General features: G+C 33.2%; 1 protein-coding gene across 1 annotated transcript; it reads right to left on the bottom strand.

The window, feature by feature from the left end:
* Nucleotides 1–7,699: 7,699 nt before the first annotated feature.
* Nucleotides 7,700–22,181, bottom strand: LOC148616520 (uncharacterized). The gene is made up of 13 exons (XM_088583630.1): nt 22,081–22,181; nt 21,327–21,668; nt 19,044–19,325; nt 18,436–18,708; nt 17,125–17,406; nt 15,841–16,131; nt 14,610–14,879; nt 13,038–13,325; nt 11,377–11,691; nt 10,622–10,717; nt 9,465–9,498; nt 8,383–8,462; nt 7,700–7,997 (listed from the first exon to the last, which is right to left on the bottom strand). Exons 1-13 carry the CDS (start codon nt 22,130–22,132, stop codon nt 7,936–7,938), a joined length of 2,667 nt encoding a protein of 888 aa, XP_088439756.1. The 5' UTR covers nt 22,133–22,181; the 3' UTR covers nt 7,700–7,935.
* Nucleotides 22,182–23,740: the final 1,559 nt, after the last annotated feature.

The following is a 23,740-nucleotide window of genomic DNA, read 5'->3' as shown; positions in this document are numbered from 1 at the left end:
TTTAACATATTTAAAAAATAATGTTTTATAATATGCAATCATATACAAAAGTTATTCCCTGTTCTATTAAAATGATTGAAATTATTCTTCCTGCACGAACAGAGGTTTATACCTTTATCTTTACTGTCATTCCATAAAACTTACAAGATCGATATATTTTATAGAGATTTCTACAATGATAGACTTAAATCCTGGAATAGAATTTAAGATTCACACTTTGCATGGGCTACCTTTGGTATTACTTTTTAAACAGTCAAAACAAAGTGTGGGTGCTCATAAATTGATCCTTTCGCTTACAACATATAAAACGTTGCATTTGAATTCATTGTAGTGTTTTTAAGTTGCGCTTACAAGGTATTAAAAACAGACAATAAACACATGGAGGACGGACGGGTTTACATGCAAAGCAATTCCTACTAAACCCCCAAAAAGCTGTGACTTAGAGGTGAAAATCCAAAAAGAGGGCTATATATTTTAATACAAACACACAAATAAATATTGAATGAAATCAAAATGTCAAATTGTAAAGAAATTATCATTATACGACTAACTTACTAGTATTTGAAGTTCAAATGTTGCTTAAAAAATCATTTTCACGAATGAAAGTAATTTTTTCAACAAATCGTCCGCATTCCAATGAGCACCTAGTGTGCCCTCTTCTTGCCGGATTGTGTTTTATTGTTAAAGAGAGGAATTCCTCCAGTCTTCAAAAAAAAAATTCCTGTAAATATATCTTCCCGAACTGGATATCAAAAATACAACAGACAACTTCTGCCGCCTGATAGTTGATATTTACTTACAAGGTAAAACCTTGTTTCAGCTTTACTTTACGCTCTCAACCTTAGTAAATCTAAATCCCAAAATGTCTCAACTTTTTTCCACCAAATGAAATACACGTAACTGAATGTTTTAAAACACATTGAATTGCGTATTGGAACGTTTCAGCTTGTCTTCCACCTCCATTTTTCTTCATTGAGTCGTGCCATTAAAGAACGTGATATGTTTTAAGCCCGACAAACTTAAATCTAATAAACCTACCACCAAAATGTATCCAATCTAACTTCCAAAACTTCTGTGTGTGATTATATATCTCATGGTGATCGTATGTTCCTGATTATACAACATGTACTTCACAACTCAAATCCAAATAAAAAGGCAATGGTTCTTAATGGATTAGTTCTTTTTAGAGTCTTTTTTATCCGAGAGAGATGGATCTATATTTATTATAATTCAGCAAATGCCCTTGAAACAAATTTCGTTATACTTTCGACATGATTATCGCGCCAATCTTCGTGAGCTTTATTAGACTGTACTGGTATATGGCCATCTTCGATATACTTCAATTGAAACATTTTCAAACAGGCATGCTTTTGTATGTCATAGACCAAAATTAACTGACCAAAGTGTATAGCAATCTAGCGGAAATTGAAGAATTGTCCAGCAAGAGTATTCCAAAATCGTTTTATTTATGAGGTTCTGCTTGATAACACTATGGCATGTCTAGAACGTCTTCGTTCAGATGATTATGTCAATTGAAATATTTATAGGCCTATAAGAAAAAATTGCCTTTTGGTTTTCTTTGCCTTGGGTTTTTCAAGGGAACTTAATGATGGCATTTCTTCTGGTTTAAACTTAAATCTCGGTCTATGTCAAGTAAAGTGTGTGCGTTATCATTTTGGTATAAACTAGAACTTCAATTAGAAAAGACATGAGCGTGTTCTGGGACTCTGCCCTTGTTATCAACTCTAGTAGAATGGAAACCTTTATATAGTTTTGCTTGCTAATGATAAATAAGTGTATGTACAGGAGCAGGACAAACTTGATTTGTAAAAATGGGAACTTGTATTTATTTTACACTTAAATCTAAAAAAGGAATCTAAAGAGAAAACTAAGCAAATGAAGTGATGCTTGAAGTTATTTTGTGACAAGGACAGAGCATTAGCGACATCCTATACATCTATATGTAGAAATTTTGAAACTTGAATGTTCGAAGTCGTCTGTCGGAAATGGCTTAGCGTAATTCGAAAGTAAAACTGGTTAAAAGCGTGTGTTACAAAAAAAAAATTGAATGGCAATGCATCATACACAAAGCTACCATTTTAGTATAAAACAAATGTTAAGATAGAGGAGAGATAATTGCCGGGAAAATGTTCTGTAGAAATGTAATGGGAATTTTAGTTTATCTTATATTTCAAGGAAAAGAGTTTGGTGATTCCAGATATTCTTTTTGAAATATAAAAGATAGGTAATTGTTCTTTACATGAATTTATAAGAAGTTTTATGTTTCTGTGTTTTGATGGTTTGCAAAATAATGGAAATATAAAATGTTGTAGTAAGTATCTTTTTTAATATATAATCAGCGACCTCCCATAGATTTCTTTCCTCTTTAACAAATAGCACGGTGGATGTCTTGCAAACAGCAGAAACATCTCATCATTTTGTAGCAACTGAGTTCACCATTGGTTTATTAGGATTCGCATCGTTCGGTTTTTTTTTATTCTTTGATGTAGTACGCGTTGTATTTCTGATGTTTCCTGCTTGATTGTTTAGAAATACATATTCCACAGTTTAAAAAAATGAAACTTATTTTATTCTTACCATTGTAGCCATCACCAGTAGAACTTTGTCGATATGAAATGAATAAGCATCATAATAATGATACCAACTAAAAATGATGATGAACTAAAAATATAAGGTGTTATCTTCCTGACACGAATTGTGTAGAGACAACATGACTTTTAACGAACGTTAATGCTCATCTAATCTTAACGATAATTCGTTTTTGGTTCTGCATGTTCTATTGGTGTGTATACATGTTCAGTGAAATTCTAAAGATACTTTAGTGTAACAATATGCGACTCTTACTACGTCACTAGTTTAAGTGATATTAAGTTCAATCCCAAAGTTCTGTCTCCTAAAGGCAAAGCATAAAGTCTTTTATCAAATTATAAAAGTAATAAAAAATTACCAAACTCATAAACATGTAAATGCTACTACATGGACAAAATCACGACGGCGTTTTTATAAATCTGCGTATAATTGATGCAGGTACCAGTATCGTATTGCATATCCCTGAGCGGGTGTACGTCAAAATATGGATGCTATAAAAATATAGTGCATTTTCTTTTTGCCTCTCTACAAACTAATGTTTTGTCAAAAGACATGAACAATGACTTATAAAATAGAGCAAACATCACACTGGAAGATGAAGAACTTTTTTAAGAGAAAATCTAACATAATATCATAAAAATGTTCCACTGAAAAGGTTGGTTTGGTGAGTGCAAAACGAAAGTGAAAGTAGGGAAAATGGCTATTTATAGTTCAAGACTACTTTTCTGTCCGATCTTCGTGGACTCACCCTATTTTCTTTGCGGGAAATTATTTTTTCACATGTCCTTAGAAATGCTACATAAGTGAAAGTTTTATTGAATCAATTTACATATTTTTTTTAAAATCCTAAAAATATGCACTTCACTACAGAAGTCTATGGGAAAATTAATACGATACTGAGACCTGCAAGCTCAAGCATTTCTTATCACCTGTAAGATCTAAACCCTACCTTCAGAAGCTGCATAATTTAGAAGACCAAAATCCTCTTACTTATTATAGAATAAGGTACAGTTGTGAACACTTGTTTCAAATTCGAGATGTTTGTTTAAATTCAGGCAAAGGAAGCTGTGTCTGTTGTAACTTTAATATCCAGTTCTGGAGGACATATTTAAGGTATCAATTCGATGAAATTTTGCATTTTGAAAGTCTCTGCAGGAATTCCTACCCTTAACAACAAAGACATAGCACGACAAGGAGAGAGCGCAATATGTGTCAATTGAAATGCAGACTATTCGTCGAACAAGAATTCTATTATTAGTGAAAATGAAGTTGTTTATGTTAAAAGTAACAATATAATCTCAAAAATGTCAATACAGTTATTATATTCATTGATGACAATATCTTTACAATTTAACATTTTGATTTCATTCATAACATATTTGTTCTGTTATTTCGATATCAGTTAGAATTTGTTTTTTTTTTCTAGGATTGCATGAATTCAAGCATCAACGAAATCTCACTGGAAACTTTTCAAAATAATGTATCTTGATAAAATCAGACTTAAAGAAATTCGCATCAAGAAAAAAAGTACAGTCGACAGTGCAATAAAGACGTTTTTGTATGATATAGACACATATTTCGATAAACATTCTTTACTTTGAAAAGACATAATCTACGGTGGCAGACAACTCAAAAGCAACATAGAATATATATCGATTTTATGATGCAACCAAATTAATAGAGAAATTTATGAGAGTTTGTCAATTAATGAGTGTTAAAAAAAAAACAAAGCAGCGATCAAGAGATTGGATGTGCGTGCATAAAGATGATGTGGTGACTGGAAGTAAATTGTACCGCACTGTATTGTTGGTTTGGATGGGTTAATTGAAGTGATAGATCATACCGACACAATAATTTGAAGAGAAAAATTGTCCTGAAATTTAAGAGGAGAAACAAAATATCATGGTATATTGTACAAGTAATGAGATTTATGTATATTCTACCTCTGCAAGAAAAAAAGGCTATCAATATCAGTCTTGATATTGTTTCATCACCTGACAGAAGTATCATGGATGGAAACAAAAACATCGTAACCCTTTTCATATACACATAAGGAAGTATCACATCGGTTTTTTAACTGTACAGGGATGATGAGTTTCACGTTGGCGATAAGTATTACAGGACAGTTACTGCTGCCGAAATTGCCTGTTAAACTACCTAGCTATTTAAAAATGCTCAAAGACAAAATTGAATTTTGGCAGGAGAGTCTCCTCTCTGATTGCGGTGGAAACGAGAATAGGGTTTCCATGCCAGGAAAAACTTACAAGCAATTGACTTAAGAAGCCCCTTACTCTTCTTAAACTTATTAAAGACATTTGGAAAGAGATAGAGAAAAAAATTATGTAGTAAAGGAGGTTAATCTTGTGCTACTAGGGATGCAATGTTTGCATCTATTATAATAAAGGGTGCAATCGTCCTCATACTTCTGGCAGGTTGATGATCAAGTCATTATAAGACAAAGAAATTGAAGTATAAGATGAAAACCAGATTAAAGATGTAGTTCTTCGTTATGTCATGGAGACTGCGGTTTCAATCAATCCGGATGAATTAATTGAAATCGTTTCAGATTTATTTTTGACTTGACTTGATTATTGATCGGATTAGTGTTCAGTAATTTTGTTGTTACCCTTATTCTGAACTAATTTTGCAAATCTCAATCGACGCAAGTTGATATCCAGCTGTAATGTTGATAAAAATACTTTACTATGAACAATTACAGATAAAGACATGGATGAATCTACTGATGAAAGCAATAATGGTGGCATTTTTTTTTGTTGAGGGACACGGAAAACTTTTTTTCCAACAGTCGCGATAAAAACTGAATTTTATACTTTTAAAACTCTTCTGACGTGTCTCCAATCAGGTTCGGAGAAAATTTTAAAAAATGTAAATAAGATACAAAAAAAAACTCGGGAGAATGTTCCTGTAGAATTGTCAGATTTCATTGATTTAAGGAAGTTGCTGACCACTGATCCCAAGATTACCATCCGATTTATAAAATTAATATTAAGCGAATTATCTGTAAAAATACAATACAACCCAAGTGACTAAAACTAGCAAAAATTCATGGATTGCAAATCGACGAAAGTTGTCTCGTTGAAAAACAGTTATCTCCAAAAAGTTAAGCTGTTTTCCAAAGATGTGCATTTATCTCACAAAATGCTGAAACAGGTTCTGAATAACCTGTATTTTGAGTTGAAATCAGTTGATGCAATAAATCTTTTCATTTTTCAAAAGAATAAGAAATAGTTCATGATAATACATTTAAAAAGAAGCTTGAATAAAGTTGAGAAATGGGAAAACACCTATTTCTACTTACGGTTGAGAAAATATTCAACCCAATGTTGTTGACTATGGCGCGAACCTTTGTCGGAGTATGTAGAAATAGCAACCTAACCAAGCACATTTTGTAAAAGATGTTCACAGCATGGTAGATCGCACATATAGAGATAGAGACATTTTCGGTTATTGTTTTGGAAGAATTTACCACAAGACTTTATATCAATAAGATTTCCACCCCTTTTATGTCTTATATGATAGAGCTTATGATACTATTGTGGAAGGCACTTCTAGTAGATAAATGTCAGCTGTATTCTCTTACTAGAAGCGGAAGATAAACTTTGCGGGCTTTTATCAGCATGTTAGGGTTTTTTTTCTCCGAAATAGCCCTTTAGGATAGTGAAGGAGTGGGGAACTTACTTGAAAAGACTTTTCATGATACATTCGACATGGAAACGAATTAGCATGAACGATTAGATAGATGAATAAAGGTGAAGAAATTTGGAGATTTTATCATCTCTGAAATTAAGTATGATGAGGTATTGACGGGGACCCTTCGAAAATAATATCCAAGCGTCGCTGATGCTCGTACTACGCAAAAATATCCACTGGATCTTTGGTTCTGTCTTGTTGAAACTATAGTATGTTTGTCTGTGTGTCTCATTTACAGCAAGAAGAAACTGTAGCAAAAATAAGATTCCTTCTAACTTCTAACTAATATTCGTTAATTTTGAAATCATTCTAAACAGTTTTGACAGGAACACATTACACCTATTTATTATGACGGAGGGATGGTTTTGGTTGTATACGACATTTTTGTATGCAATTTCTGTAAGTTTAGTGCTTACAGAATCTCAGGCGGAGAATCTCAAAGAAAACAGTAGGCAACAATATCAAAGAATCAGTATTAATGCACGTGAAAAAAAATGAGAATAAATCTACAGAACACCCTCTCTTGTGGTCGAAGAATTTTAATGGTTTGTCTTATATATTTCTTGTTATTTATAAATTTCCTATATATATACATGTATTTATTATTTTAAAACAAATGTTTCAATGTGAGTAAGGTTTGTTGTATAAGATATCAATGCTCGAAGACAATGTCAGGATACATATTCATTTGATGCATAATGCATGTAATGACACTGAAGTTAACATATTTAATCAAGGAATGTTTCTAATTTTTGAACAGATTGTACGAAATAAAAAGTGTAAACTGGTCCAAACAAGGTTATTGAGTATAATCTGTTAAACATTTTAAATATTCCACAAAATCTTATTTCTCATGGATGACATTCTAAATATTACTGTAAGATTTCGCGTTGTGTTGACCACTCCTGATTGGATAAAACCATTCGTCTGAATAACCGAAGAAGCAATATACATATGATACAGATTTTGGCATGTTATGTTCATTATGTAATGTATTTTATCTAAATTTCAAGTGTGTTCCGATTATGGGTGCGATATAGGGTATGCGATACAGGTCTAGGTGGTGATATAGAGTGTACGATAATAGGTCTAGCGTGTGATATAGGCTGTGTGATATAGGGAACAAATGTAACAAATTTCTCATCTTCATTCATATAATTTTGGCTGTGCCACTTATTCTTATTCGTTGCAAATTCAGGGTTTTAACATTCGATTATTTCACAAATTCCCAAATTACAACATAGAATGCATATTTCAATATGAAAAGAGATTAAGTATTTTTGGAATATAATGTAAAAAAGCTAAGATATTAGTTACTCGATTTTTTTCGAACTAAGTCATCCTGGCATGTAATAAATGAACAAACACAATATATGTAGACATCGTTTATGTATCTCAGCGTCAAAAACTCATAGTGCATAAAAATAATTTTGAAAAAATGTCGAAAAACTTTCTTTCGTCGATTGATAAAATGATTTTTTTTATGTTCAAATAATTACGAGTCTTTACAGTGAATCATTCTTCACTTTCTTTTAACTTTCTTTTAAAACGGAAGAATATACATATGAAATGACACAGATGTAATAACATCAATCAACACCATCGTCTTCTTGATCAGCTGGAATATTTACTGTCCCTGTCATGTTTCCGTGAGCACTCCTCTTCGTCCGCTTGTCCTATGAAGAAATACTACGGTAACAAGAAATGTTATATTTTGTAGCATTGAATACAAAAGTTGACAAAATCCTAGCTTTTATAATAACAATAAACGACGTATTGTCCGCGCCATATGCCGATTAAAAAAATTATGACAAAGAAATGAATGTAGATGTGCGATGATATATATTGTATTCAGATATATGTTTTGTCATCTACAAACTCTTTTATTGGTATTTATATGAAAATGTAAAATAGCTGTAGTGCTTTGACCCAGACGGTTTACAGCCAGGGATTGGAACCCCTAATTATTGGAAAATCGTGGGTTTTTGGGGTTCAAAATGAGCAAATGATAGCCTGGAACCCCCATTTCTGCATATTCACCCCTGAATGATAGGAACTTACGTAAAGACTCAATGACCATGTCTATCTCCTCGTAAAACTGACTTGATCTGGTAAATCTGGCGTTTACAGCGTTATAAACACTGATGATAAAGAAAGAAGGGGTATCAATAGCTAAGGTATAAACACATGTTGAAATCCGTAAACGAAACAATTACTTTATTTAAACAGCCTACGTAAATTCAAAGAAAAAATTGTCATTCGGGAAATGAGTTAAATTACATGCATTAATTTATTTTAAATACATAAGGAAGTTCATCAGGTGATTGCTACTTAATGAAAGACAAACTGTGTTCCCTGAAGTTAACTATATACTTCGCTGTAAATGAATAAGACTTTGAGTGAATACGTAAATTGGCAATAGAACTACTTTAAGGTATTAGAAAGCTCTAAATCGCATATAAGACATGCATGTCAGTCTATTGAAAAGGTATCAAGTACAAGTAGCAAACTGGCCTATTCAATATTTAAAAACAAAAAACTCAATTCAAGTGCAGACACACAAGTTTAAAGTACCGGAAAAAGTCAAATTAGCCATTAGGAAAATCATATTTTAAGTTTTAGCCAGATCAGTTAAGGCTGTATTCAATAGAACCTTTTGTGGTACGTTGATGAGCATGCTCAATATACACTTCCGCAAGATAGGGCTTGCCTAGAACAAAATAATTTTCCTCGGGGGAGTGTATATTGAGCGTGCCTCACACATGCTCATCGACTGTCCCACAGTTAGCCCAAAATGGTCTGTAGGTATATAAAGAAAAAAGTATAAACTGGCGGAAAGCGGATAACCGTTAACTAAACGTTTCCAAATGACCGCCCATTCAGGCGATGTGATTTTTAATCAAGATATTTTTTTAAAATATTTCAACACCGATTCCTACTTTGCCAATAATATAATAATAATGGGTAACAGTTTGAACCACCTTATTTTAAAAGACAGGCAATATTAAAGAAGCTCAGATGACACGAATTAAGTCGTCCGTCAAGTACACTGTATGTTTTTCTAATCAGTATCATTTCCATGAAATGATAGATATTATTTTCCATTTTCGTCTAATTCTAAATTTGAATTATCTAATTCTTACCCTTCCTGACAAGAACCATGACAACTCACCAAACCTGTGGTGCAAAGAGATATATGTATAAATAGACTTATAAAATGAATTATGTATGATTCTAAACAAACTTTCATTCATTGAATAAGACGATAAATTTCAGGGCGTCAATTCTCGAACTTTTACACATGCGCAGAGTAATTTTGAAAGATTTTTAATTATCATTTTGACATATACATTTGACAGTATTTTCGCATGATATTTGAAAATTAGTCGTCAACCTAGGTTTGACGGTTGCAAATCTATTTACTGGATCTGCTTAGGCGTCGCCAATAAACTCAACTTATAGCCACCGTTAAATTCCGATTGATACCCCCATATCTTCAAATACTATACAGTTATCTACTTAATATAACTGCCTGTTCAGATCAGGTCATTTTCACTTTGATGAACCGATTTGTACCCACCAGTATTTTCCCGCTGTTATAGTGGTGCTCGTAGTCAATGATGGTATTAGTTGTTTTACGAGAGAGCAACTGTCGTCTTTTTTTATTTATGAGAATATGTATTTCAATATTTTTCAGAGTGCAGAGAAAAGTAATGACCGGAGTTCACCATCCATTAAACGAGTATTTTATGACTACATCACATCCGTCAGAGTGCAAGAAACTCTTGTGAGAATACATCCCATTCATAAATTAAGTGGGAGGTTTAGCTCGCTATAAAACCTGTTTTTTCTTAGACGCAGTCAGTATAGTTTCACTTTTTACCCTTTGACCTAAAGGACACTCTTCTATGGAAACGAAGTCACCTGATCGCAATTATGTTTCCTGATCGGTCAAGTATTGATAACTTAGTGGCGTTTGAAAAAACTGTATCGAAAATGGGCCATGTGTTATTTTCTTAAATGAAATGTAGAAACTTATTAGTAAAAAGAACAAAATTTCACTGCGTTGATTATCTTTTTTTTTTAAAGATAGTACTTGTTTACTATTGCTTTTGCCCTAGAATTTATCATTACCATTGATTTCAGACAGAAAGTTCAAAATATTATAGATCTAGAAATCCTGAGATAATAGAAATGATAACATCGCTGACCAAGTATAAAGGAAATTTAAGGACCCTCTATAAAACTTAGTGCTATGAAATAAACCATAGTTACATAGTAAAATTAGTTTTCTCCTCACCTTTGGCATTTTTACAGATGATGATCATTATTCCAGCAAGAAAAATAACACTTGCTGCTGTCAAAAACACGATTAAAATGATATGCACAGTGTTGCCTACAAGTAAAATCAAGAATACTCAAGGTTTGAATGCTACCAACAGTTCTTCAAAAAAATGATCAAAAAAAGGAAATAAATCAAACGGAGACTATTAGCAACCAAAGAAAAATATAAAAAAAAATTAAAATATAAGTTGCACAACAGACATATGTAGTAAAGGTTCTGTGAAAGCTTTACTGAATTACATCCAGGAAGGGAAGGTGGGAACAGATGGAAGGAAGAAAGAAAATACTGAAGGCAGGACAGATATCCCCTTTCACTCATAGTGGTGGAAAAAATAAATGGGCCACTCAAAGTCACGTTTAAAGTGCTATTTACAATTCTAAAAACGTTAGATACCGAAAGAAAAGGCAAAGAAAGAGGAAAGTAAGTCGGAAACCCAAAATACATATCTCTTGACCTGTGTAATATATCTTTTGTACATTATAAGTTAGTCGGAAACCCAAAATACGTATCTCTTGAACTGTGTCATATATCTTTTGTACATTATAAGTTATCTTAAATCTTTCACATTACATAGAATAAATATCAATGTTTACACGCAACAGACTTTGCTATGAAACTATCGAAATTTTGAAGAAATTATCGACCTTGTGAACACAGAAGGAGGAAATAAATCACTATCACAATGCAGACAGGAGTTAATTGAAACATACTCTCTTTTTCAAAGGTGTATGAAATCCTTCCGTCCATGTTTTCAATATTAACTCTGTATTTTGAGTGGTCGATGTCACATTCTTTTGTAATCTGTAACCTTGCCGTCTTAGCATGCATTTCTACATTGGTATTGTGCATCAAAAGATGATGGCTGAACGTTTTCAACGTTTGTTTCTGGTGTTCAGTAGGGTAGAGTCGTCTGCCATCTTTAAACCACATTACTTTCACCGAAGGAATATTGAAGGAATAGAAATTAACTTCGAAAGTGCATTGCTGTCCGGGTATGACCGTTGTATTAACGATAACTGGTGGCCCTACAAAGATAAATAGTACGATTTAAATATTATCTTTCCGAAGATATGTTTATTTCGATTTTTTTTGTTTGTTTTCATACAAATGATTTTAGATCTTAAACTTCCTAAGGGAGCTACCATTTGATTCTTTTGAGGGTGAGATTCTAGGATCAAATTTGAAATTATCAAGGTATAAAAAGGCAGGACAGGTCATGGGATTGAAAAATTAAAAGAGGGGATCCATGATTGTCCTAATATCTTTTTAATTATATTTTTAAATGGGTGCTTAGCGCCGAAGAAAAAAAGGCAAGACCTATATTTTCTAAAATAAAAAGCAATATAGAAAAGAAATTGGTTCGGTAAGGGCTTATTTTGGCCACAAAATTGAAAAACGAAGTCTACATGAAGACAATTTTACATTATTTCTCCAGCTCTTTAATATGTTTTATAGTTGATTTGATTGGTTTATGGTAATCATTTGAACATATAATATCCTATATGCCCGTCACACCTAGCTGAGATTGGGAAAATCTGTTACAAGGGCTCGGAAGCACAAAATTTTGTACAGTTTTTCACTCTTTTAAAACTGGCCACATGTATGTTGGCTCTCATTCTTCATATATTTTGTGTATAATTGTCAGTTACAACTTGTGTAAAAATATCTTGAAAATTGCGGAAAACTTAAAAGTTCAAGGTTTTTTTGTAAAAGTTACATAAATGCATACTGTTATTTCTGGAATAACGTCATGAATCTCGTGAAAAAAACCTCTGATATGAAGTGTTTGCGACCATTTTACTATACTACTTCTACCTAGAAATCAACTTTAATCAAATTTTCAAAAATGCCTAAATTAAGAGGCCAAAAGGGGTCCTTACCGTACTTTTTCCTTTGATCCTAATCCTCCATAAAAATCAAATGACTGCTCCCTCTGTAATGAGAGGTTACGCCAGGAAATATGTGTACTGCATGCCGGAGTTTGAAATTTTTTCTTATGATTGGTATTTTTGTATAAAACAAAGTGGGTATCCTACTGCATTCTAAAGATTAAGCTAAATGCATATTGACCAGTAGTTTTTTTTTATCCATTAGGAAGTACAAAAACCGTTCCTTTTTCTTAGTGTGGCTAAGGGGAGCCCTATCATGGGGAGCAGGTTTATGTTTGGGCTCTTTTCATGTCTATTCACTATAATCTCTGTATCATATATTTTTTTTTAAATCAATACCAATATACCATTATAAATATTGGTAAATGATAATTTACTGTTTTTCTTTTCAGTACATTTTTCTTTTGAATTTAATCAAGATTTTATTGTATGTGATTATTTGTGTTCTCTATAACCGAGTGTAAAATCGTTAAGTTCGGTACCTGGTACGCTTAAATACACCGCAGAGCGATGTATAGTTTTATTTTTCCTCTTATCTGTTATTGTACAGGTGTAATTTCCTATGTCTTCAAATGTACAGAATTGGATCTCCAGTATAGAGGATTCTTTGGTGTCAATACCATGCAGTTCCCGTATAAAAAATCCATCGAACAAATGGATCCATTTACCAAATACGAAAGACTCTGGAAGTTGCTCGTCTGTGCATTTTAAGGTAATTTTCGAGTTGCTCTCACAAGCATAGTACCTTATTGGAAGCATGTGAGTTATGTCTAGGGAGAAAACAGTCATACATTTGTTATATAGCCCATGCACATTTAATAGATAACAGCAACTATAGTTGTTTTTTTTTTTTATATTACATCAGACAGAAGATGTTTTACTTTTATCTATGAGGAAACGCTTTTTCCAAAATAATAAAAATACTGCGATCGGTCTTGTATAGAAATCAGAAAACATTAATCTGTATACATCATCATTATAAAACACCCGTTTTGAAAAAAAAGATGTATTCGCACTCATCCATACATCGGAGGTTGGGATTTTCAGCACATTTATATTTATCAATTTTTTGGTTGAAAACATAGCCTTGAAAATGCATGACCACTTATGAACAAAATAATGTAATTCAAACGTGGGGACCGGCTATTATTTGTCTCAAAAGGGAGGGGATGTTAATGTATTCGCATATTTACTTATCATTGTTGAAATTGTTTAAATTCATAAACCGCGTTTGATTCCCTTTCAAAAGACAGAGGTCGTTGTTTTAAAAACTGACAGAAAAAGAACATAAGAAGAAACTTGATTGGTTTCATATCAATTATGATTTCAAATTAAAAATTTATACATATTGAATTGTGTGATCTATCTTTACTCTGTAACTATGAAAGTAACAGTCTTCTTGTATACTATAAATTTAATATAATAAGATATTTATCCAAAATTAGGGGCCCATGGCGATCATACAAATATATTTTACAGTTTGAAATAAATTCAAAATGACAAACAATCAGATATAGGCCAAAATGTGTTACCCGAAAGGGATTGTTCCCACCTGTGGTTTCAAAGGAATTAATCTTAGAAAACTGGCCAATTTGAAGCTTAGAATGATCTTTTAGAGAAGCTTCATGTAGTTGCAAAATTTTTAAAGTTTACAGACGACGGACGCAAAGGGATGACATAAGCTCAATGGGACCTTCGGTCAAGGTGAACTAATAAAAACTAGAAGGACTTATACGAATCATTACATATTACATGCAAAAGTGTATTTCCCATTATAAAAATATTATTCTATACTAGACCACTGTGTTACTCTACTGTAAAAATGCTTGAAACTCAAGTCACCTGATCGCAAATCTGTTTCCCGATTGGCTAAATACTGATAACTTAGTGGCGTTCGAAAAAAAAAAGTGTATCGAAAATTGCGTGCCAGGTGTTATATTTCCTGAATGAAATGCAGAAAAAATATAAGAAAGAAAAAAAATTACTGCGTCAGCTTTTTTTCAAAGATAGTACTTGTTTATTTAATGGGACTGGTAGGACTAATCTGTACTTACATGGCTTCACAGGAATAACAATATTTGATGATTTGTTTCCTTTTTTGGAATAGCAAGAACAGTTTGTTCCATTATTGTCAATATCAGCAACAAAGTTTAACTTCACCATGGCAACTTCAATTTTTGTGCTCGATTCTGTTATATTTTCACACACCAGTTTAATGTTTCTTGTTGATGATTCAGTAATGTCCAAACAAGTGACAGAAGCTGGTTTTCCATCTGTGATCATCTCTGTTGCTTTCAACATGGGAAATTCATTAAAAATCTGCCCTTAAATTTAAAAGGAATACAATGACCATTGAAAACTCTTATGTCTATAATACAGTTTAGGCCAAATAAAAAAATGTATATTTCCTATACCCTACCAACACCCTTCTCAGCTGAAAATAATTTACCCTAAATTTAGTTTTTGTCTTTTGTTTTTGTTTGGTCATTTTTTAAATAAGCACTGTTAAAGAATGCTTTTCCCATAGGGTCAACGTAAAAAATAGTAAAAATCATGTATTTTTTTTAAACGTATAATAGGAATCACACATATAATTTTTTTTGTTTTTGTTTTTTTTGTTTTGTTTTGTTTTGTTTTTTGTTTTTTGTTTTTGTTTTTGATTTTGTTTTAATTTTATTTGAATTTAATCCCATGTTTGATGTGATGGTATAAAAAAAATAAGTACATGTAACTTTACAATTCCTGAATAAAAATGACTGAGCGCATGGCAAATGTGCTAATTTCAACTTCTACAAATGAAGGCATCCACCAGAACACAACCGTTGACACACACAATTAAAAGCGGTTTAAGCAACTGACAATTTGTAGAAATTTAAGCAAGATCATATAGGTCTCCAGCTGGGTATATATATATATAAAGATTGCTTTCTTACTCACAAAAACACTTCTTTGCACGAAAGATCAGTCTTTACACAACGAGTTAAATATAAAGTTTAGTGTAAATAATAATGAATTTTAAATTTTGAAGTAACATTCTAAATATTGAGCAAGGACTGAAGTCTCCAAAGTCGCTTATCTTCAAATATTATATGCCACTGATTTGGCTGACTTTCAACATCCGAAATGGCACGAATGCAATATGCCCTAAAACCGGATGACTTCCGCTTGGTTTCCTTGATATGATTACTCTTTCGTAACCGTGATGACCTGAATGTTTTCAACAAAAACAACTCTTACCAGAAAGCAGATTAAACAACTGGCAATGGCTTATACTTCAATGTATACCTTCATAATTGAAATAAAACGCAGCTTCAGTTTTTATCTCATCGTTTGTAACTACTACTCCGTATGTCTCCTCACTGAAACATTTCTCCCCAAAATAATACTGCATCTCGTAGGTAATTCCTTCTTTTCGTTTTTCTTTCATTATTTGAAATGTTCTTATCTTTTCGTTTTCTTTCCACAGAGTCTTTAAGATAGGTTTAGGGTCACTTTCAAAGAACATCGTTAGAATACAGTGGGTTCCGTTTACGCTGTTTACGCTGTTCACTGTCACTTTTTTCATAAATACTGGACCTACAAAATAAATATAAAACCACCAAACTCATTTAAACAATTATGATTCCATTTCTGATATTTTCATTAACTGCTGTTGAAATACATTTACCCGTTAATTCAACAAAATTGTCGATTTAATCATAGAAGCTTGACTAAGATCTGTATCCATATATTAAATGGCTAGTGTTGAACTGAAATGTTGTTTTAACGAATTTTACATGTACTATAATGTCGATTTAACGATTTTTCACATTTTATTATCGTCCCGTACAGGGAGTCGAAAGAATAGGCCCGCAACAGCGCTAAGCTTGTCGTAAAAGGCGACTAAATAGTGTTCAGAACCCTGGCCGGGAGGCTAGGTCGCACTGCCCACAAAGCAACTGGGTTGTGTTCCCCAGGTGGGGTCGTCAGGCCATAATACGGAAAACCAGACAGCAAACCATAGTGTTGAAACGTGTTGGGAAAGATGCCACGTTCCTCGCGCGTTGAAGAACCGTTCTGTGGGATTCGATTGGAGTAGGAACTTTTGCACTCCGCCACAGGAGGCTAAATTGCCCGACCCTACCCTTCTCCTTTTTTCCAGAGGCAATCAAAATTCGTCGACCCAATTATCCTTGTGTCCTTTCCAATTTATCATTTCATAATCGTTTCATGTTTATTTTATCATCCATTTCATGGTCATCGCCCGGATATAGCTGCAATATTGTTGCTTATAATCCATGGCCATCTGTCACAGTGGTTAATGCCATCCTTTTGCAAATTAGTAGAGTACAATGGAATTAGCTTCGCGGATTAGTAATGAGTAGACTTGTGCTTTTTTTCTACATCCTGTATAGCAGAGCCTTTTAGCTAGCGGAGTGATACGTATTGAATCAGAAAGCGGTTATGGGTTTGCAGCGGAGATTGATATCAAATATATATAGCAAAAAAATAATAATAATAATACCGATGCGTCAACTATGTGTCGAAATACAAACACAAATTGACACCAACATTATGTATTATGTATACCTTTAACTGAAAGTTTCGATGAAGCAACAGAGACAACAGAACCCTTTCGTTCATCAACAATGGTACAGTTGTACTCCCCGATGTCATCGTAAGTGCTGCCAATTACCGTAAGCGTTGTTTCAGTATAAGTGGAGTTGCAATTAATGTCTCTATTAATCGGTCCAGGGATTATCCATTCCCCAAAGGCAAATGGATATTCCAGATCTTTCACGGAACATGTCAATTCAACATCCTCTCCAAATGCTACCTCGTTCGAAGAAGACAACTGAACATTGGGCTTGTCTGTTGATCGGTAAAAAATAATACTAAATACTAATAACTTTTATCGGCTATATCAAATATGAAAAATATATTCGCATGATGTAATCTTAATTGCAATGCGCCCGTGAGTGTTTGTGTGTGTATATATGAGTGACTTTTTCAAATATCCATTTAAGTTCATGTATTTTATGACTGAAACATTTTATAACTGTAATGATTCGACAAGACTTTGTTCGAATCAAAGTAAACCAGTTCTGACCTTAATTACTTGGAGCATGTTTTCTTTTAATTTAATACATTTAATAAATCTTGACAGATTAATTGATTTTGTTCAAAATCATAGAGAAATTCGAAACAAATGGAGGAAACACGGTATAACATATGAAAAGCTTCAATCCAGTTTGAGAAAAAAAAAAGAAGACTAATATTTTGTTTTTAAGCTGAAAAAAAAAAAACATAGTAAAATCTTACATTAATGAATTCATGTTGTTCGGAAACAGGTTTTAGCATGATCGTGAAGAGACAGGTGTCACTTATCAGTAAACATCCAAAATAATAAATAAATCAGGACCGGGTCAAGAGATTTTTAATTGGGGTCAAGGGTAATATTTGCTCAATTAAGCCAAAATTTTGTACGAAGTAAACATTTTGTTAAATAAAGAGAGCTCAAACCACCGCACCCGTCCCTTAAATCCGCCACTGCAAATGAAAATTGATACAGAACATCATAAAAGGGAAATCAGTGGAACTACATGTAGTAATAATAATTAAAAAAAAACAACGCAATCCAAGGATGACGACTAGGCAAATAAAAAGACGCACTCACTACATAAAATAACCAAATTCCGCATAGAAACAAATATAAATTCGGACTCCACTAAAACTGGGACTATGGACCAGTTGCATCCGTACAGGGCAAATGTCCTATGTTTTTTTCTAGAAACACGCACCGGATTGCACATAATATGTGAATATCACGCCCGGACGAGACGAAGACAAAAACAAAAACACGATGAGATCTGTTCTCATTAAATTAATATAAACACTCACATGGAAGAACTTTGAGTTTAATATCCGATGATACGTCAACGCTTCCGTCCTCGGAAGTAGCCGAACATATGCAATCTGTACCATTTTTATCTATATCAACTGTAGCGAGTAAATCCAAGCAGCCATAGTCTTCAAATTGCTTTCTGTCCGAGTTACCATGACAATTGAACAAGATCGATATATTCGAGAGCTTCTCTCCGCCGATACAACAGACGAATGTTGTGTTTTGACCGTCGGTTAACGATCCACGAGGACTGATAGTGGTGATATTTTCTAAAAATATAAACGGAAAATTTATATAACCAATAATTTATTTATATTATGTGATTGTATTTAAGTTGACATGGATGCACGATACTTTCATTTATTTTCCCTTTTTTTTTTGTTTTTGTTTGTTTGTTTTCTATTGTCAATCTTATTAGGTATGAAACTGTATATGTAAATATAAAAGTGGACGGAGAATTGCACCGAAGTTGGCAAAAACTAAAAGTAACAACAAAATTGTTCAAGTCCAGTACTCTTTATAGTTAGTTCTTATGTGTGAACTTACAATCGCAAAGTTCGGACTCAGAAAGACCTTACGCCTCGTAAACACATTTTGATATTACCTAAATATATAACATGGAATGATGTCTCCTCGTAGTATCCAGTTCCCTCTTGACTGATGATACATCTGCATTTTACATTTTCCATACGAGAATCCATTGTTAATTGTAGAGAGGATGATAATGTTCCGTTTTGGGAGATAATGACATGTCCTTCATTAGATCCACAAGAAAAGGAAAGCGACGGTGTTGGGTTTCCTCCATCTGAGATACAAGTCACTGTTACTTCTTCCATCAATTGGAATGGGCCTACTGGTTCTAATCTTGGCTTTGTCTTTGGTTTTTCTGTCATGAAATGCATGTCATTAAGTTACAAGTCGGTATCTTTAATTATTAAACAACATTCTTCACGTCAGAACAGAAACACTAATTGATTGCATCTCGTTCACTTCTGCGTCAAGGACCAATTTGAGATACAGATATTCTTTTTATATCTTTAATTTCGTGTATTTCAATGTTTAAGGGTTAATGTTTTCGAAATTCCGCGAGTACAAACTTATGACGGTAATGCATTTAAGATACGTATATAAAACATCTCAAATTGAAACCTAAAGGTGGTCTATAGGATGAAAACTAGGTATAGTTTTTTTTTCGGCTGAATGTTTTCGATTAAGGTTCCTAGTGTGTCAAATGAAAACTAAATGAAGGGTGTTCATCGTTCCTATCTTTAACCGTTCGATATTTGACTCGGTGTAGAATGGATGAGTATTTAGGACAAATACGTCGATTTCTTAATTGTTTTACAAAACTTGTTCGTTGCTGACATCTCAAAAACTACCCCTGTTTTGTGCATGTATATGTGTTTCGTTATTTTCTTAAAGGATACTACAGACACTACGAATCTTGACCTACACTTTAAGATCGAAGCAAAAATCATAACCAAACTACTTGTATACAACAAACGCAATGGTTTAAGAGTGCAATGGGGCTTATAATACTGCCTGATAAAAAGTGATTTTCCTGGACTGATAACATACTTTCACTCACAGTATTTTGAAAATATGCAAAAATGCAGGTATCAAGACTAAAATATGTGAAGAGTGTATATGTTATACAATCTACACATTTTTACGACAACGTCAAACACTCATTCAAATACATTCTAAAAAGTTGACATTCTAAACGCTCTATAAATGGTTAACTACTTATCAGCATGAAATAAAATTATTTCCGTTTTTAGATCAGAAAAAATCTAATTTAACTGGTACCTGATTACCCCAATAATGACATGACAGGAAGTTTAATGTTGATATTCTATAGACGAAGTGTCTTTCTGCATCCTAGCTATTTCCAGTTTTAAAATGTGTAGTCCGTACAGATGTACATGAAGTTACACCAAAACCCATTGCAGAACGAAATGTTCCACACACCGTGTATCTTGAGTCTAGCATTGAGCTAACCACAGTTTTATATGCATGTTTCTTTATATTATACATTGTTTATTATCGGTAGAACTCATACTTTTTATTACCACAATTTTTGCGTTTGGATATGCCATAAAGTTTCGTATAAAAAAAGAAGTTATATGAAAGAACATGAGAATCAAGAGCTCCTGGAGAAGGACACATCCATATACATGTATAATCTGTATAGATTATACTCCACATTCATAACAATATTGAATAAATAACATTACTTCTTATTACCGTACACAGTTAAAAGTACCACACATGAGAATCCTATTGTTTGCAACATATGATTCTACGATAAAGCATCAACAATGCATGAATCGAGCAGGATATGATTATCATATGTTTCCAAGCCAAATTTAACATATGAGGATCATTTGATATGACTATCATATGTAAATTATTATATGACAATTATATGACTAACATAATTATGTAAATTATCATATGATTATCATATACAGGTGTATCATTATGATTACCTTATGAATCGAACATCATATGATCATCATAACTGGCAAATTTTGCTGTGTATATGTCAAGACAACTAGAAAACCTTGAATGTTAGGGATAGGTTCATTTATGTTTAGCTTTGAGATACCAATACCTCAATAATAACTTTATTTTTCAAACTACTCAAAAAAGGTTTTGTTTAAGCAATATGAAATAGCAAATTATAATTTACCATTACTCAATATGTATATTATGGCATGGACATGTATACGAGATATTTGTGATCTGGTCATTTTTTGTTTGTTTTGTTACCAACGAACACATTTGATCAAATACGATGTAGAATAATTTAAACCAGTTGTGAGATTTGTAGTGTGTTCTTGAATCTTAAAACTTCAAACATCAATACTACTTTTTGACATACGTAAAACACGAACTAATCTGCTGTCAAATATAACCGAGGAATTTCCTGCAGGTGGGAGATAAGAACAGTTGACCATTTTTCCATCATCATTAGCAGTCAAGTTAAAGACGTGGACACCATAAGTGCAGTTGTAAGATTGGCAAAAGAACTGTAACTCCGATGAGTTCACCGATTCCTTGCATGGTCCGCTGAATAACATTTGTTTGTTTCCAAAACTTAAAGCCATACTTCCAACTCCTACGCAAGGAGTAATGATACAAACAAACTGTTTAAAGCTTTCTGCCATGATCGTTGTGACGTTGCCAGTTGGAGACATCACCATTTTCGTTTGTCTTGTCTGTCCTGAAGTAACAAATCAAGATAATTCAGTAATAGAGGAGGAAACACACTGTAGTGAGCTTAGAAACTTTAACAGGGGCGGACCCAGACACTTTGAAAAGGAGGGGTGCCATCCGGAGTTCCTCAGAAAAGGGATGGTGCTAGGACATTTTTAACCATTTTTTGGTCAACTTTACATATGAAAATGAAAAAATCTAATAAAAAATAGGGTTGTCAACCCCCTGAAACCCCTTTGGATTCGCCACTGGTCTAAGAAAAATACGGGAACGTATACCTTTCCACCCGAAGAAACTTGATATCTCTTCTTCAATTATGCCTTCACCGTAGAAAAGATATAGCTTACAGTAAATCATGTCTGAAGTATTTTGATACTGCTTCAGTTTTGCCCTAAATTATGGAGTTTAACATAGCTTACCGTACATAAATATTATTGCTTGAAAAATAAGAAAGGTGTGTATGACACCCATTTTATTCTCCTTTCCAAATTCTGTACAAGGAAACTTTTGAAGACGGAAATTAACAATGAAGCAATTCGCGGAAATATATATGCAATTTATAGTTATATATGGTTTGAAGTTTGTTTCATTGGCTGTTAAATTTGATGGAACTCGTTTGGTGATCTAATATGTCTTCCCTTCTTATCTCACCAGGCCGAAGGCCAGGTGAGCTATTGCCATCACTTGGCGTCCGTCGTCGTCGGCCGTCGTCGTTAAGAATTTTTCAGAACTCTTCTTCTCTGACAAGACTTGACCAATTGGAACCAAACTTGATATGAATGTTCATTGTGGTATTTTGCATAGAACTAATGTAGGGAAATCTGATTCGTCGAAAAACACGACTACTGTTACTAAAAATAGAACATAGGGGTCAGACAGTGTTTTTTTGCATAAATCTCCCAAACTGTGAGGTTTTTTATTTGCCATTTTTAATGCTGTTTTTTTAAAAAATCTTCTTCTCTGATACTAATTGACCAATTGGAACAAAACCTGGTATAAGTGTTCCTTGGGATATCCCGCATAGAACTGATGTGGATAATTTTGATCTGTCGAAAAAATGGCCACCGTTACTAAAAATAGAACATAGGGGCCAGACAGTAGTTTTTGCATATATCTCCAAAACTGTTGGGTTAAGCCAAATTCTTACATAAGAATGAAGTGTTCGGCATGATGAGATATCTGTAGTCAAATTTTCGTTTTAATCCGTTAAGCCATGTTGGAGTTATTGCCCTCTTTTTACTTTTTTTTGCTGTTTTAATGTCATTTCTTTCAAAAATATTCTCTGACACTACTTAACCAATTGGAACTTAACTTTGTATGCATGTTCCTTTAAATATTCTGCATAGAACTGTTGTGGGGATTTTTGATCCGTCGGAAAACATGGCTGTCGTTACTAAAAATAGAACATAGGGGTCAGACAGTCGTTTTTCGCATATTATATCTACAAAACCGTTAGGTTTAGCCAAATTCTCTCAGTTGCTGAAATGATCCTTATTATAAGGCCTACAAAAGTCTTCATGGATAAAAGTTGTCAGACGGCTCCTTGTAAGACCTATTGCCCTTGAAAGGTGAAAAATAATTTTTTTTACAGTTTTCAGCCAATATCTTGAAAACTATGATAGATAGGAAGAAACTTTCAATTGCTGAAATAATCATTATGATAATGTCTATCAAAGTCTTCTTGAGTCAAAACTGTTGGGCAACTTCTTGTTAAATTTATTGTCCTTGAAAGGCAAACTTTAACCAGGTGAGCTTGTTATGAATGCATTTGCTCCCGATATTAAGAATAATAAAATGGAAAAAAAATATATGTCCGATATCATATGATGTATCATATTATAGGTTTTACACAGTTATATGATTATTTTTTTTTGTAATATCTATTTTATGAGACGTTCTTTGTCATCAACTTATACTTTTTCTTGCTTATGTCTTGCCAAATGTTGTGCAATGAATCTTTAACCTTTTTAAGGCCAAGTTAAATGCTCATCTTGTCAAGTCAGTGACTAAAATTTAGAAATCCAACTTCCCTGTTTGAGAGGATCTGGTCAATTTCCTTATTGGTAGATATAGATTTAA

This window comes from Perna viridis, chromosome 5 (genome assembly GCF_037379345.1).
Source record: "Perna viridis isolate PV_CMFRI_1.1 ecotype Kerala chromosome 5, ASM3737934v1, whole genome shotgun sequence".
NCBI lineage: Eukaryota > Metazoa > Mollusca > Bivalvia > Mytilida > Mytilidae > Perna > Perna viridis.
This window is presented reverse-complemented; position numbering and strand designations above follow the sequence as displayed.